Genomic DNA, 16,302 nt, shown 5'->3' with positions numbered 1-16,302 from the left:
AAGTGATAAAGAAAAATGAATTAAATACAGTTACGGACACGTACACAAGCGAATAAAAAAAAAGGAGACAAAGAGAAATCAAGAGAGAGAGAGAGAGAGAGAGAGGAAATAGAAACAAATGAAACAAAATATAATAGAAAGACAGAGAAAGGGAAGATGAATGAAATAAAATAAAAGAAAATAAAATAAAATAAAATAAAATAAAATAAAATAAAATAAAAAATAGGAAGAAAGAAAAAACAGAAAGTGAAAAACGTGAAATAGATTGATAGAATGCATATGAATGAACGAAGTAAAAATGAAGGGATATAAAATTAATAAAAAAGAAAAAAACAGTAAAGAGAAAGAAAGAAAGAGAGAGAGAGAGAGAGAGAATGAAATAAAAAAAGAGAATAAGAGGGGTACGAATCGAATGGTGCATGTTAAATCTAAGAAAAAAAAGAAGCGTATAAAAATGAACGAAATAAAAAAAGATGGAAACAAAAATAGAAATAGAAATAGACTAAGAGTAAATGAGTGAATAAGTAAATAAGTAAGTGAGTGAGTGAGTGAGTGAGTGAGTGGGTGATACATACATACATATATATATATATATATATATATATATATATATATATATATAGAGAGAGAGAGAGAGAGAGAGAGAGAGAGAGAGAAATAGAGATAGAGATAGTGAAACTAAGCAAAGTGGAGCAAAGTTAGTACCGCACGCCTGACCGCAGGCGTATTTCAGCAAAAGTTATCATTTTTCGTAGCACGGAAGGAAGGAGAAAGCTCTCTCTCTCTCTCTTTCTCTCTTTCTCTCACTCTGTCTCTCTCTCTCTCTCTCTCTTTCTCTCACTCTGTCTGTCTGTCTCTCTCTCTCTTTCTCTCTCTCTCTCTGTCTCTCTCTCTCTCTCTCTCTCTCTCTCTCTCTCTCCTTGTTCCCCTTTCTCTATCTGTCTATCTGTCTCTCTCTATCTATGTCTCCCCTCTCTCGGTAGTATCTCTCCCCTGTGCCAACACGGCGATTGGTCGAGAGCTTGCGAAAGTTCCAGGTATCCCGGAGGACCGCCCACTGGTCCTCCTGCAACGGCTGGGAAAGTTTCGTCATTCTACGTGCTAAACTCCTAGCTGGATATTCCCACTGGCGTAAGCGTTGCTGATGGTAGGACAAACGATAGCACAAGGAAACCCTTTCCAACCTTCTCTATCCCCTCTCTCTCCCTCTCTCTACAACTCTCTCTCTCTCTCTCTCTCTCTCTCTCTCTCTCTCTCTCTCTCTGTCTTTCATACACACACACAAATACACACAGAGAGACTCTCTCTCTCTCTATATATATATATATAGAGAGAGAAAGACTCTCTCTATCTCTCTCTATATATATTTCTCTCTCTCTTTCTCTGTCTATCTGTCTGTCTTTTTCCTTCTCTCTATTTTTCTTTCTTTCGCTCTTCTCAACGAATGACAACGCGTGTACGTACGTATATTAGAAATCGACATTATTTTTTCTTTTCTTTTTTTTTAAATTTTCATAGTAACATATCTCTGATTAATAGTAATTAACAGTGTCTGGAAAAATTAAGGGATACTACGATATCATTCTGTAACAGAACGTTCTAATATAATTCTAAGGGAAATTAATCCATTAACATCGACAAGAAGCGATTCAAACGTATCGTATGATGTTATTTTACAAGGTACGCTAATTGACGAATATTTCTCGAGTAATATTTTGCTCGATGAAGAATTATTACCATGATTTGGAAAAGTTAAGAGAACCGTGATGAACATAATCGTTCTATTATAAAACGTTGTAATATAAATCTAAGAGGAACCAATTAATTAACGTTAGCACGAATCGATTGAAACGAATCGTCTGTTGAATTTTACAAATGTGGTAATTACTTAATACTTTTCTAGTAACATTTTTGTGGTTAACAATAATTATCACGCTTCGGAGAAATGAAGAGAACTGTAATCAACCTAATCGTTCGATAATAGAACGTTCTAATATAAATCTAAAGGGACCCAATTAATTAACATTAACAAGAATCGATTGAAACGAATCGTCTGTTGAATTTTACAAATGTGGTAATTACTTAATACTTTTCTAGTAACATTTTTGTGGTTAACAATAATTATCACGCTTCGGAGAAATGAAGAGAACTGTAATCAACCTAATCGTTCGATAATAGAACGTTCTAATATAAATCTAGAGGGACCCAATTAATTAACATTAACAAAAATCGATTGAAACGATGTCTGTTGAATTTTATAAATATAGTAATTAGTTAATACTTTTTACTAACATTTTTGTGGTTAATAGTAATTATCGCATTATAGAAATTAAATGAACATTAATAAGCCTCAACAGTTGACATTAAAAAGTTCTGTTCTATGTTCTAATCTCGATTTAGTTTCAAAAATTAATTGACGAATCTATTTCATTTCAGTAATAATAAAAATTAATTAAAATAATCGAACCAATTTTTATTAAAAATTGTCTGATTATTTAATAAACATATTCTATTTCAATGACAATATTTTAACGTATAAATTTAACATTTCTGTAACGATTTAATAATTTATCATTAAATTGTAATAAGAAGAAAAGAAAAACAGTAATAATTCGTAAATCGAATTATTTTTTTTATCGAACTTAATGTTAACAAACTATTAACCTACACGATCATCTTTAAATATCTAATTTAAAATATTAGTTAAAGAGCATTAACGCGATTTTAATGAAAATAAGAAATAATTGTGAAAGAAAATTCTCATTATATAAATTCTTAACAAATATAATAATTCGAAGAAGTCGACGATGATATCGTAGAATTCTGATCGAATTAAAACTCTTGGCCCTATTTTCATTATAATTAAAATTCGCTTGTCATATATATATATATATATATATATATATATATATATGTATATAAATAGATAAATACATGTATATTTACGTACATATACTTTACATATACTTACATACACTTTTTATATATATATATATATATATATATATATATATATATATATAGTAGATAGGTCTATATGCTTTCGAGTAGATCGATAGACCATTACTATACTTGCAAGGTATGTGACATGTTGGATTAAATACGTCTCGCGATTCATAGGATTACGTCAGGATTACTTAATTAGTGCCTTCGCACGCTGGCACAGAGCCCTCGTCTATCTCGGAAACGACGATAAATCGGTTTTCGATTGCTACGATGAAAAACGTCCATTATGGTATATATATATATATATATATATATATATATATATATATCTTATATAATTTATCTGTTTTCTTGACGATTACTTTCAATTTAATTTTCATTTTATTTCTCATTTTAATTTTATTGTTACTTTATTCATATAATATTAAACGCAAGAATTCTTATGTATCACTTACGTAATTCTTATGTATTTTTAATTTTTATTTAAATGAGATGATCATTGTTCCTTTTTTATTTTTAAAAATTCAATGCATTATAAATTTAACATCGATATCCAAGAAACGAGAAAATATGTTTCCTAAGTTACACGATAAATTGTTACATCAAGATAATGTTATATGATCATAGAATTCTATATAAAGAAAAAAAAATAAATAAATAAAAGGAAAAAGAAATTGTTTCCTATGAAGAAGAAAGAAACAAAAAAAAAGGATTTTCAAGATAGCAAAAAGAAAAATTATTTCTTTCGTTCGCATGAAACTACGAATTTATTTCGTTCGGTAATTTTTATCAATATTAAAAAAAAGAAAACTTTATTAAAGGGGATGTACGAAAAAATGTAGGTATAATTAAGGCGAAAGAGGAAAAGTATTTAACGACGGTTTTATTCGAAAATAGAAGGACGGACTTAAAGTTCCGGTTAAAAAAAGTTCCATTAAATCCTTCATCTAGAATATAAAAAAAGAGAGAGAGAAAGAGAGACAGTCAGAAAGGATTGGCGAGGGAGAAGTATTATGGTGAATAAAGGGCTTGGTAGAATGCTCGTTTTAATTTATCACATACTTATTTAAAATACGACGAACAAACGAATATCCCTTAGACGGAATATCCCTTTTTAACTCGAATTTCAGAGCAGTTTTAACGCTCTTACCATACGAAGAATCAGATTTTATGTTTTTCTACGAGGGTTCGTAAAAATTGGAATACTATTCGAGCTTGTTAAGTTTACTTAGGTATGTCAAAGGTGATATTATTTTGCTTTGTTCTGCTTTTATTATTTTTATGGAAATTTTACGTAATATATATATATTAAAATTAAAATACGTCCGCGATAATGTATACAAAAAAGAAGAGGAAAGAAAACAAAAAGAAAAAAAAAAAACAAAAAAAGAATTAAAATAATCTCGAACAAAAAGCGAAAGATCGTAAGAGATCTAAGCAAGTATTAATAAGAAGAAAGAAAAAAAAAAGAGAGAGAGAAAAAAAAAGGGAAAACGATTGGAAATAAATCGTACGTTAAAATCATAACTATATAATAAAGAGTACATCAATACGCGCACATCATACGCACACGCAAACATTCACGAAAGAATCGTGAAAAAAAAGACGTATATAAACGCAATAAACTCGTAGCTCACAACCTGCTCTCTCGTTGCTCCGATAATAGGGGTAGGAAGGAAGGGACGTTGCTATCTAGCCTAACGAGGCTCGATGTCTCAATTTCCGATGGAACGTGCGTCCCGCTTTACGGGGTGTATGAGTTAGAACCAGGACTCGTTCGAGAAAATAGAGAAGGGTGAGGGTACGTACTAGGGCTGATAGGGGACTGATAAGGCGTTAAAATAATATGGAGAGCTTGGACCAACTAAAGAAAATATCTCGAGAATACACGTTACATCTCTCTCTCTCTCTCTCTCTCTCTCTCTCTCTCTCTCTCTCTCTCCCTCTCTCTCTCTTTCTCTTTCTATTCTCGTTCGTTGATCTCTCTCTCTCTCTCTCTCTCTCTCTCTCTCTCTCTCTCTCTCTCTCTCTCTCTCTCTCTCTCTCTCTTTCTCTCTGTCTGTCTCTCCCTTTCTCTATTCCCTTTTCAAGGGATATATTGTCTGCTTCTCTCCCTCGCGGATTGTTTCTCGATAATATCTGTGATCCTCCAGTTTGTTAGGGGGATTTATTTGATTGAATATCGGCTGGTCGGTCCATTGCTGAAACTGTGAACCAGAACGAGCAACGATCGTTACTACTTGAAATGATCGTTCCTCCCCTATTTTTTTTCTTTTCTTTCTTTTTTTTTTTTCTTTCCTTTGTTAGATCGTCTAATAGTATTAATATCGTTAGAAAGTTTTTTATAATATTTTATGTTCTGTTTTTCTTAATTTTTATATATGTATATATGTGTGTGTGTGGATTTAAACAAATAGTAATTATTTTAGAATTATCTGATTTTCAATTTTGATAATAAATAATTAAACGATAAGAGAAATCGTAAATTATCCGAACGTAATAATAATTCTATTATATTTGAACAAATAGTCAATGATTATATTCTTAAAGCAAATGATATAATTAATAAAAAAGAATCGATTTGCATTTAAATATTCTTGCATATAATTTAATCTATACATTTAAATTATATATATACATATATATATAATAACTTTGATCACCTTGAATATTTTCTTTCCTTTTAGAGATACGGAGAAATTTATTTTTGGTTTATGAAAATATGAAAGGGAAGATTATAATATAGCGATAATAATTTTTTTGTAAATGGCATATAAAGGTCAACCGTTTTTTGGATTTATACGTTTTTGATAACATTGCTTGACGAAATTCGTCGATGTCTATGAAAAAATTATTGACTCATGTATCATCGAAAAATTAATAATTTCAATATTTCAATTTAAATATTGCTAAGAAATCATGTAGACAGATGTGATTGAAATGTAAGAAAAATAATAATAAATAAATAAGAATGATAAGTAAGTTACGAAAGAAAAGAATTATTCATTTTTCAATTTCGTACATTATCGATTAATAATAGATCATCTATCTTTTATTTTCAATAAACAATATGCAATTTACATAATTATGATAATTATTCAAACGATTTTATTACATAGTTATATCTTCATTAACGAAAGAAGAGAAAAAGATTGGATAAAAAAAAATTATTAACAAAATCGATTTTATTATACCGATATTATTGCAATATTTAAATAAATAAAGAATAAATTATAGTTGAAAACGGCGTTTGTTTCAAGTCTCTACGACTTTTCGTTCCGAAGATATCGCTGTCTAAAGATTTCCATTCATAATTCGAACAGTACAGCTGTTTGTAGTAATAGTGTAGTAATAGTAGTAAGACCGCGTAAATTCTCGGAATTTATATAGGTCAGTATGTCACCGAGCTAATTTGAATGAAATTATATAAGTCAAATAGCCAACGTAACCTTATTTCATTTACATAGGAATATCTCCGGAACTAAGTATCGTAGAAATTTGAATCAAACACCATTCTAAAGGGTAAAACTTCCTCTATTTTATTATAACATTGTTAATAATTAATTAACAATTTGTTATAAACAATTTTTATAAACAAATTCAAAACGAAATAAATTCAAGTTATTAAACGAAAAATCCAAAGAAAAATTAAAAGATTGGTAAAATTACGTAAATTAAAAAATTATAAACAAATTATTTTTTAATCAAAAAAACAATATTCTCTTTTTACATTAACAGTCACGTTCTTCATTTACATGGACGTATCTCAGTAATTAAAAATCGTAGAAACTTGAATCAAGTGTCATTTTAAAGGGCAAAACTTTCTCTATTTTTTTATAACATTGTTAATAATTAATTAACAATCTGTTATAAACAATTTTTATAAACAAATTCAAAACGAAATAAATACATTATCTTTTGCCGAAGGAAAATTGTGAAAATTACGACTGATTCGTGACAACTAATACGATTACATAAAAAAAAAAAACATACAAAGAAAAATTTTACGTAGAGATATTGCGAATAAATTCATATTGCGAAACATCGTAATGATTCAAAAATTTATAACGTTTAGAAACAATACTTGAGGATAAAATAAATAATTAACGTATAAACGAATAATAATAGTACGATCGAATTTCGTGATTGTATATAGTTTGTTTTTTTTTTTAATTATTAAAAAAATATATAAAAAAGTGACAGACATAAAGAAAAAGAGAAGAAAAAAAAGGAGAATATAAGCTACAGTATGAAATCTTTCCGGTGCTTAACTCTTATCTAATTCGCGAATCCTCTTTACTGTTAAATCGTAAGCAAAATAAAAAAAAAATGAGAAGAAGAGAGAGAGAGAGAGAGAGAGAGAGAAGTAAAAGAGGAAATGAAACCATCGTACACTTTCGAGCGATTATTTTATGAGAAATAATGTTCCAAAATCGGCCAATCTCATTTAAACGATATATTTATATATATGTATATATATATATATATATGTATATATATATATATATATATATATATATATGTATATGTATTACTATATGTACTTAGCAAACGTTTTATCATCTGTGTAGGTGGAAAAAGCGGCAAAAATATAATTTTACTGAAAGAGAAAGAGAGAGAGGACCTCTCTGTCTCTATCTTTTTAGAACGATCAACATGAATTCGCACACATATACATATATAGACAGAGAAATAAGAGGAAAAAAGGAAGACAAATAGAAACAGAAAAAAACAGAGAAAGAGAGAGAGAGAAAGAAGAATAAAAACAGAAATAGAAAAAAAAGGAAAAAGAAACTAACGGAAACAAAAAAGAGAAAGATAGCTAGACAAATAAACAGACATACAAATAGAAACAACAACAAGAAGAGCAACAAAAAGAGACAAACGGAAAGATGGTAACAAAAAGAAAAAGATGGACAGATAGACAGACATAAAAAAAGAAAGAGACATATATATATATATATATATATATATATATATATATATATATATATATATAAAGAAACAGAGAGAGAGAGAGAGAGAGAGAGAGAGAAAGAGAAAGAATAGGAATAATAGAAAAAATGATAACGTAAGAAATAAAAGAAACAAAGAGAAACGTATATAGAAAAAGAAAAATAGATATATAAAAAATATAATAATAATGATAATACATACACACGCACAGTGTATATATAATATGATCGATATATATGTATATATAAAAAGTAAGAGAAAAGAAGAGATACAAAATACATGAAGAAAGAAATTTGCATGCATATATATATATATATACATATACATGTCTACATATATACATATATACGTACATACGTATAGGTACATATAATAAACTTATATTATAAGCAAAGGCAGTAAACGTAGCGATAGATTGACGCCCGACGCATTTTGAAGAAGCTTCGCATATAGTAGGGCCCCCGATCTGAATCTAAAATCCAGGCTTACGAGATAAACAGTCTATTAGAGGGTGCCACAACCCTACCGGGATTTCTCCAAGGCTACGCCATAACGACTAGATCAAAGGTATCGAATTGACGAGGGGCTCTCTTTCTTCTCTCTCTCTCTCCCTCCCCTCTCTCTCTCTCCCTCTCCTCCCCTCTCATTCTCCTTCTTTGTATGTGTGTCTCTATCTCTCTTTCTGTCTCTCTCTCTGAACTAACCCTCGCTTGTATCAACCACCAAGATTTACTTCATAGACCGTCCTTAGATTTTCTCTTTACTGTGGGGTGTTCTATCCTACTTCTACCCCCTCAAATCCTCTCCCACCATTCACAATTCTTCGTATCGTTTCGACAAAATTGTTCTTTCTCTTCTTATCGAGATATACCGCCCTGTCGTAGAGAGAAAAATAAGTGATCCCTGCATGGTTTATTTATTTTTTTATTAATTAATGACATCGTTCTTTCTGTTTTCTTTTTTTTTCTTTTCCTGTTTTCTCTTTTTTTAATTCCGCGATTGTTGAAATTTGTTAATTATTGTTATCTTGAAAGATCTATAATCCCGAGAAAATGATAAACATAATACGAATATATTACACGTTCGACAAATTGTTAACGTGGAATATTTTTGATTGATTAATATTATTTGCATTTATATCGTTTATTATGATATGATTAGAAATAGAATTGAAATAATATATATTAGAAATTGTTAGATGTATTTGAACTATGAAAACCATTTTGATAATAATATTAATGATAGTAATAATAATAATAATAATAATAATAATAATAATAATAATAATAATAATAATAATAATATTAATATTAATATTAATATTAATATTAATAATTGTAATAAGTCAATCAATCGATAATAATTATTATTATCATATTTATACATGTACGTACATACACTTACAAAATGATTCGTAGTATAATTCAAAAAATACAACGTTCGAAAGCTAATAATATCGAAACAATATTAATTGAATAATAATAATAATTAATAACAATAATAATTATTATCATTAATATCATTACATAACATACATACACACAATTATTATAAATGAGAAATCATTCATATTATAACGTATAATAACATAATTAATAATAATAAATACAGTAATCACAACTAATAATCGTAAGAATGAAATAATGCTAATGACATAAATTAATGCTAATAATATGATAATAATATTACATTGACAACGAACGAATCATACGTACATCCAAATTCATATCTTTCTCTCTCTCTCTCTCCCTCTATTTCTCTCTATCTATCTATCTATCTATCTATCTATCTATCTATCTGCTTCAATCTTTCTCTACCGCACTAATTCTCTCAAATTCTTAATTCGTATCATGTATGATCATATGATCGTTTGATTTACGTCTCCCTATGAACGAATAAATGGGGAAGGTTTAGGTGGGTGGGAGTGGGTGGGAGTGGGTGAGGGAGAGTAGAAAAAAAAGAAAATCCAATATTTATGAGCGACTGCTTCGAAACTACTCGCACACTCGTTTTAAATCCCTCACTATGTTTAACAACTTCAGCGAGCTTCTGCAGATTCTAATATTTGCTCGTAACTTCACGCGCCTCTATTTGCGGCGACTATCTCTCTCTCTCTCTCTCTCTCTTTCTCTTTCTCTTTCTCTTTCTCTATCTTTCTATCTCTCTTTCTCTTTTTTATGTATATCCTATATCTACCATCTCTTTCACTCATGTTTCTTCTACTACTCGCTCGACTAGCGGTTCTCTCAACCGGTTATTTCTCGGTCCAGATTATGCGGGTTGAGAGAAAGTTTTCGGTATTCAGACTTCTCCCTATCTCTATCTGTATCTCAATCTCTTACTATCTTTTTCTTTTTTTTTTTTTTTTAATATCAAACTTAATATTTGAATCTCATATATACGATAAATTATTATTACTATATATTAAATTATAAATCATAAATGTATACGGCACGGTTAGATCAGTTTAATAATATTTAAGACAATCGAATGTACATCTGTATATATTGGGTGTCTCGTTTTAAACGATACGGCAAAGATATATGTATCTACGATACTTATTGATTTTAGACAGAGATAAAGAGAGAGAGAGAGAGAGAAGTTGTTTCAAACAAAAGTCATTCAGATTGATTTTAACGATGGAATATTGTAAAATATTTATTGCAGTTAAATTGATATAGAGACTGTTCTTCTCGTGATACGCAAATCGTAACAATTTTTTTCTTTTCTTTTTTTCCCCTCCTTTCTTTTTCCTTTCTTTTTCTTTTTTCTTTTTTTTTTTTTTTTATCGGAAATCGATATTTTAAGCCTAACAAAAGTTGTAGAGAATATCAATACGAATTCAACGAGTACCTAAACTCTACCTTTTCATCGATATTTCATCGAGTTATGACGCCTTGAAGTTTAACAAACTGTGTAATCGACTGCTGAAGGGTATCGCGCTTCGAATGATTGCAAGATCAAAAATGTATGAAGAAAAGTAAATACAAATAAATTTAATAAAAAGAGAAGAAACAAAAATTGAACGATGAATTCATTGGTTATCAGATATTTATAAAAAAAATTGATGAATAGATTATTGCGACTACATAGTTTATATCGAACGTATGATAATATTAATAATAAACGTAGTGATCGAATATAAAAAATAGATTTTTTAATTAATTATAACAATCGTTCGAAACTTTTTTAAAAGATTGTAAAAAGAAAAGAAAAACAAATTCGATTTTTTTTAAATCTTTACAGAAGTATAATAGTTATATATTTATTAGATACTTGTTGTATATTTATAAATTTATCGATGATTTTTTTTTTTATTAATAATTTCTCTTACGGTATGATACTTTGATAATAATTGTTAACTAATCAAAGAAATGCATGATATTTATGAGAGTGAGGGGAATTTCTTTTTTCTTTTTTGAAATAATAATTTCGAATTTTTCGAAATTGTAGATTAGAATTTAGATTATTAGAATAGAATTTCACGTTGGTGAAATCATCTCAGATTTAAAGTAGACTTGGCAACTGTAGAGACTCACGTATCGATCCAAATTCGTAGATAGAACGTAGTATTGTAGAATAAGCTTATTATATCTTTCTTTCGCCTTGTTCTTTAATACGGTAGAAGAATAGACTCGAAAAGGTGAATAGAGATATCGATTACACTCGATCGCATCTCTTACACACTTGAGGCAAGCCTTCGACGTGTCCTGATTTTAACTCTCCATTCGAATATCCTTTCAAAGAAATCAAGATTGTCTCTATAAAAGAATCGAATAGACACATGAAATATCGAAATATGCTTTTCTTAAATAATAAGTCCAAAAATGATTTCTTTGTTATTCACAAATGGTAACTCAATTATTTTGTTTCTATAAAAGAACAAAAATTTTATCATCAACGAATTATCGATGATTAATAATTATCATAATAATATACTTTTACTATATTATTAATATTTATTAGCTAACAATTATTATCTTCTTGTTTCTTTATATAAATCTTAAAATGAATCATCATCTTACATATGCCTATATACATATATATTTATATAGATATATGATACATTAATTATAAATATATTCTATTAGCCTTATTAATTAATTATCAAACAAATAAAAAAAAATTCTTTGATAATTAAGGAAATAACAAAATTCCTCATTTTTAAATTATCATCAGTTATTTAATTTACTACCCTCTATATACATTTACATACATTACACGAACGTTAACGTTCGAATGATTTTGTATAAATTTGTTGGTGGTTTTAAAATAAGTTGAGAAATCGAAGGGACCATTGGATTTACTCCCATAAAACGGCCCCTAGGGAAGAAACAGAGTGGAGATCGGTGCTTGCACGAAGGGTGAAATCCGTTTCTCGGATTTTACGACGGTTCGCTTGAGAAATCCTTCTTTTTACTTTCTTTTCCCTTTTCTTCTCTTTCTCTCTCTCTCTCTCTCTCTCACACACACACACACACACACACACACACATACACAGAGTCTCTCTCTCTCTCTCTCTCTGTCTTGCTTTTAGACATTTGACGGAACTTGGAATATAAACGACTCCAACCCCTCATCGAGACGTCAACTTTAACGATGAATGGGGGGATGGGGGAAGAAATGAAGGGGGTGGGGAAGATGATAGATCGACTTTTTTCAACGACTCTTCTCTTTACACGGGGATCTAAATATATAGATTCGTATAACGATAAACTTGGATCGATTGCCATCGTCAATACCGTCAGAATTATTTATTTATTTATTTATTTATTTATTTATTCATTTATTTAAATGAAATTATAAAATGAATGTAGTTAATAAAAATTAGAAACGAAAAAGAAAAGACGAAGAATTATGTCATCAATTAACAATAGAATGGTGTAATAGTTCTAAAAAATTAATCTTTATGATCCTCTCGATAGATCCTCGAGAAGTACAAAGAAAATATTATTTATGTTAAATAAATGTTGTTGTAATTTAATGAAAACAGAAAGAATGAAAGAAAGTATATAATAATCGCATTAATTGGAACAATGAGATTGGAATAATCACATTGAAAAGAATGAAATTGAGTCGCTTTGGTCGTGCCGAGAAAAAATATATTAGTCATTTTATTACTAGTCTATTACTAGTCATTTACGTAAACGATAAATAAATAAATAAATATCGTTAATACAAAATAAAAGTATATCTTTCATCAAAAAAAAAATATATATATATATCGCTATAATGGTTGATAAATTGGTCGTTTAATTATTTATAATTTGATATTGCAAGTCAACTAAATTAATTATTTATTTATTTTCTTCTAACTAATAAATTGTCTCTTTTTTCTCTTTTCTTTTTTCATTTTTTTTCTATCTTTCTTTTCTTTTCTTTTTTCTTTTATTATTATTATCTTTCAGGTCGACTTCGGTGACATTTTCATTCCATTGGATTTAGACATACCAAAGCCACGAGTTTTGCCTGAATTTTCAAGACTAGCGCACGGCCTTCGTAGCGGTAATATCAGCATCCTCGATAGTAAAACCATCTATATTCCCAATTTGCATTACGACGGTGCTGGTCCAGATGCCTATTTTTGGGTTGGAAATGGCTCCGAGCCACATATTTTGGGTGTTAAAGTACCCAACGAAGTAGGAAGGTCAGTAACAATAATTTAATTATTATAATCATTTATCATTTTTGTAAAATTAATCTTATCAGATAAGAGATTTATATAAATCTAATCATTTAATAATTAATAATAACATTAATTTCTTTTATATATAATAATAAATTATACATAATAAACATCCTGGTTTAAAGAAAAACTTTCAAAATAAAACTAATAAATCTTATATATGTAATTCACGAATTATTAGACTTCATATATATAAAAGAAATAATTTGTTATAAAAAATAATATATACAAAACAACTTGTTATAGAAGAATTTTAATCAATTGATAGATTATTAATAGAACTATAAAAATTTTTATTATTTATAATAAATTATATTTGAATAATATTACCAGAAAAGAATAAAAAATTATAATTATTAAACGATACCATTCATTTATCAATATCTACAATGCAGATGATGTACAATCAATTGATAATAGTATCTTTTACAATAACAGTTTGGAACCTTTAAGAGGATATCAAGGAGAAGACATAGAGATAGTTCTTCCAGAAAATTTGACCGCCCATGATATCGACTGGTTAGCTGTATGGTGCGTCCAATACAAGCAAAACTTTGGACATGTTCTAATACCAAAGGATCTCGACGTACCTCCTGCTCTTGGCCAAACGAAAATTACGGTAAATCACTTATTAAGAGACTTATAAATGTAGATTATTTACCTTTACCTTACCATCTCTCTAGTTCCTTTAATTAATATCACACGTGCATTTGCAATCAAACATGGAATAGCCGCACTGGTGGTACAAACCGGTACGTGTAATATATCATCATCTAATATAGAAAATATATACATACATACATGTATAAATATATTTTTCTTTTTCATCATATTTCTTTAAATCCATTCTTTGTTTTTTTATTTCTTCTTCTTCTTCTTTTTTTTTCCTTTTCTTGATCCATTCAAGATAAACAATTTTCATTATTCATTTTCAAAAATTCATTGTATATTTAGTTTAGATTATACAAGAGATAATTATCATTCGTTCGTTGATCCTTTTTCCAACGTTTAAAAAAAATAATTATAATCGTCCATTATATCCTACTTTATTCTTAATATCAATACCAACAAGATATATAGATTAATTAAGTCGAATTCGTAATTCATTGTTTAGACAAGCAGTACGTCCGAGCCGGCTACGTCCAAACAAGGATTAAGCAATTGCAAGGAGTTGCTCGAAGGACGTGTACAGGTGCAATGGGAGTTGATGGGTGAGGACGTGCAGATTCAAGTTTCAGGTCGTATCAAGGAGGACCAATATGTAGCATTCGGTCTATCCGGTGAACAGGATAAGCCTGAAATGCTCGGTGGCGATGTCGTTGTCGTAGCTTACAACAAGAAGACCGGGAAATTTATTGCCGAGGACTATTACATGTCTGATATTTCTCAATGCGATGGGAAAAAGGGTGTATGCCCTGACGAAAGGGTCGGTGGTAAAAACGATGCAATTTTTTTGCACGGTGAAAGAAGGAACGGCATTACAACAGGTATACAAAAAAATAATTAAGCTTTATAATGAAATTCAAATAATGATTTAAACTTTGTTACATTATTAAACAAGAAAAAGGTTTAATAATGGTAAATATAAGAAAAGAAAACAATACTATGAACAATATTGTAACGTTGATATACACAATTTTATATTTTATAATAATTATACAAGTTTCATGAATGTGCAGATGCAACAAAATGCATTTGATATATTGATAAGTGTACATTGTCTCATATTCAATGTTCTTCATATAATATAAAGATGTTCGATATTGTTCGTACGATATTAGGTTTTATATTGTTAATATACGATGATATCGTTTAATTTTGTCATATTTATAATAAACGTGTTGACTGTATCGATTAAATTCTAATTAATCAATATCAATGATGGAGGAATAATTTAGCCGATTAATATAGAAACATGTGAATAATTATAATCATCGATTTACCTACATAATCAAATTTTTATTATTACAGTAACTTATATGCGACCCTTACGCACGAACGAACCCGAAAATGACAGGATGATCCCTGAATCCGAAACCAGCGTGATCGCTGCTATTGGTTCTCTCAATTCAAGGGGAGAAGCCAACGCTCATCAGGCTTTCGACGTGACTACCGAGGATATACGTATCGACTTTACGTCGAAAAATGTCCACGAGTGTACTAATTCCCTATACAACATCCCCAACACGTCTGACATTGAACCCTGGCCACAAGCCGTGATCAACGATGAAGATACCTTCAGTGCTAGGATTGGACCAACCGGTGGAATGAGAGGATATTCGCGTATAACGGGTAAACCCAAAAATTTATCTTATATTTACTCAAAATTGTTACAAAGTAGTAATCCTGTTTGAGTTTCAACAACTTTTCTCATCTAACAAATTTTTCTTTTCCTATTTTTTTATTTCTTCTTCTTTTTCTTCTTCTTTGAATACAGACGATATAATGTATATTTGATTTAAAAAAAATATATATATATATTATAGAAAATATTCGTGTAGATTATTTATTAGGAAATGAATATGAAATTTATGAAATGTTCTTCTTTAATATAGCAACTATTTTCTTTATAATTAAAGGTGATGATTGTATAAAAGTTCATTATTATTGTAATGTTCATATATTATATTCATATACATATGTGTTCATATATGACATATGTATATGTATATAATAAAGTACTAATGTATGTATAAAAGATATTTATATTTAAT

The 16,302-nt window shown here is 28.9% G+C and overlaps 1 protein-coding gene across 26 annotated transcripts in view; it reads left to right on the top strand.

Annotated features, from left to right (window-relative positions):
- LOC127068313 (protein Skeletor, isoforms B/C) overlaps positions 1 to 16,302 on the top strand; it is an 84,768-nt gene that overhangs the window by 63,731 nt on the left and 4,735 nt on the right. For 25 of the 26 annotated variants that reach the window (XM_051004315.1, XM_051004317.1, XM_051004319.1 and 22 more), the window contains 5 exons: positions 13,311 to 13,549; positions 14,027 to 14,207; positions 14,320 to 14,340; positions 14,703 to 15,075; positions 15,560 to 15,880. In XM_051004315.1, coding sequence (XP_050860272.1) covers positions 13,311 to 13,549; positions 14,027 to 14,207; positions 14,320 to 14,340; positions 14,703 to 15,075; positions 15,560 to 15,880 — 1,135 coding nt within the window. The remainder of the gene's footprint in view (positions 1 to 13,310; positions 13,550 to 14,026; positions 14,208 to 14,319; positions 14,341 to 14,702; positions 15,076 to 15,559; positions 15,881 to 16,302) is intronic. The other variant, XM_051004320.1, reaches the window with a different exon arrangement.

Source organism: Vespula vulgaris, chromosome 13, assembly GCF_905475345.1.
Source record: "Vespula vulgaris chromosome 13, iyVesVulg1.1, whole genome shotgun sequence".
Taxonomy (NCBI): Eukaryota; Metazoa; Arthropoda; class Insecta; order Hymenoptera; family Vespidae; genus Vespula; species Vespula vulgaris.
This window is presented reverse-complemented; position numbering and strand designations above follow the sequence as displayed.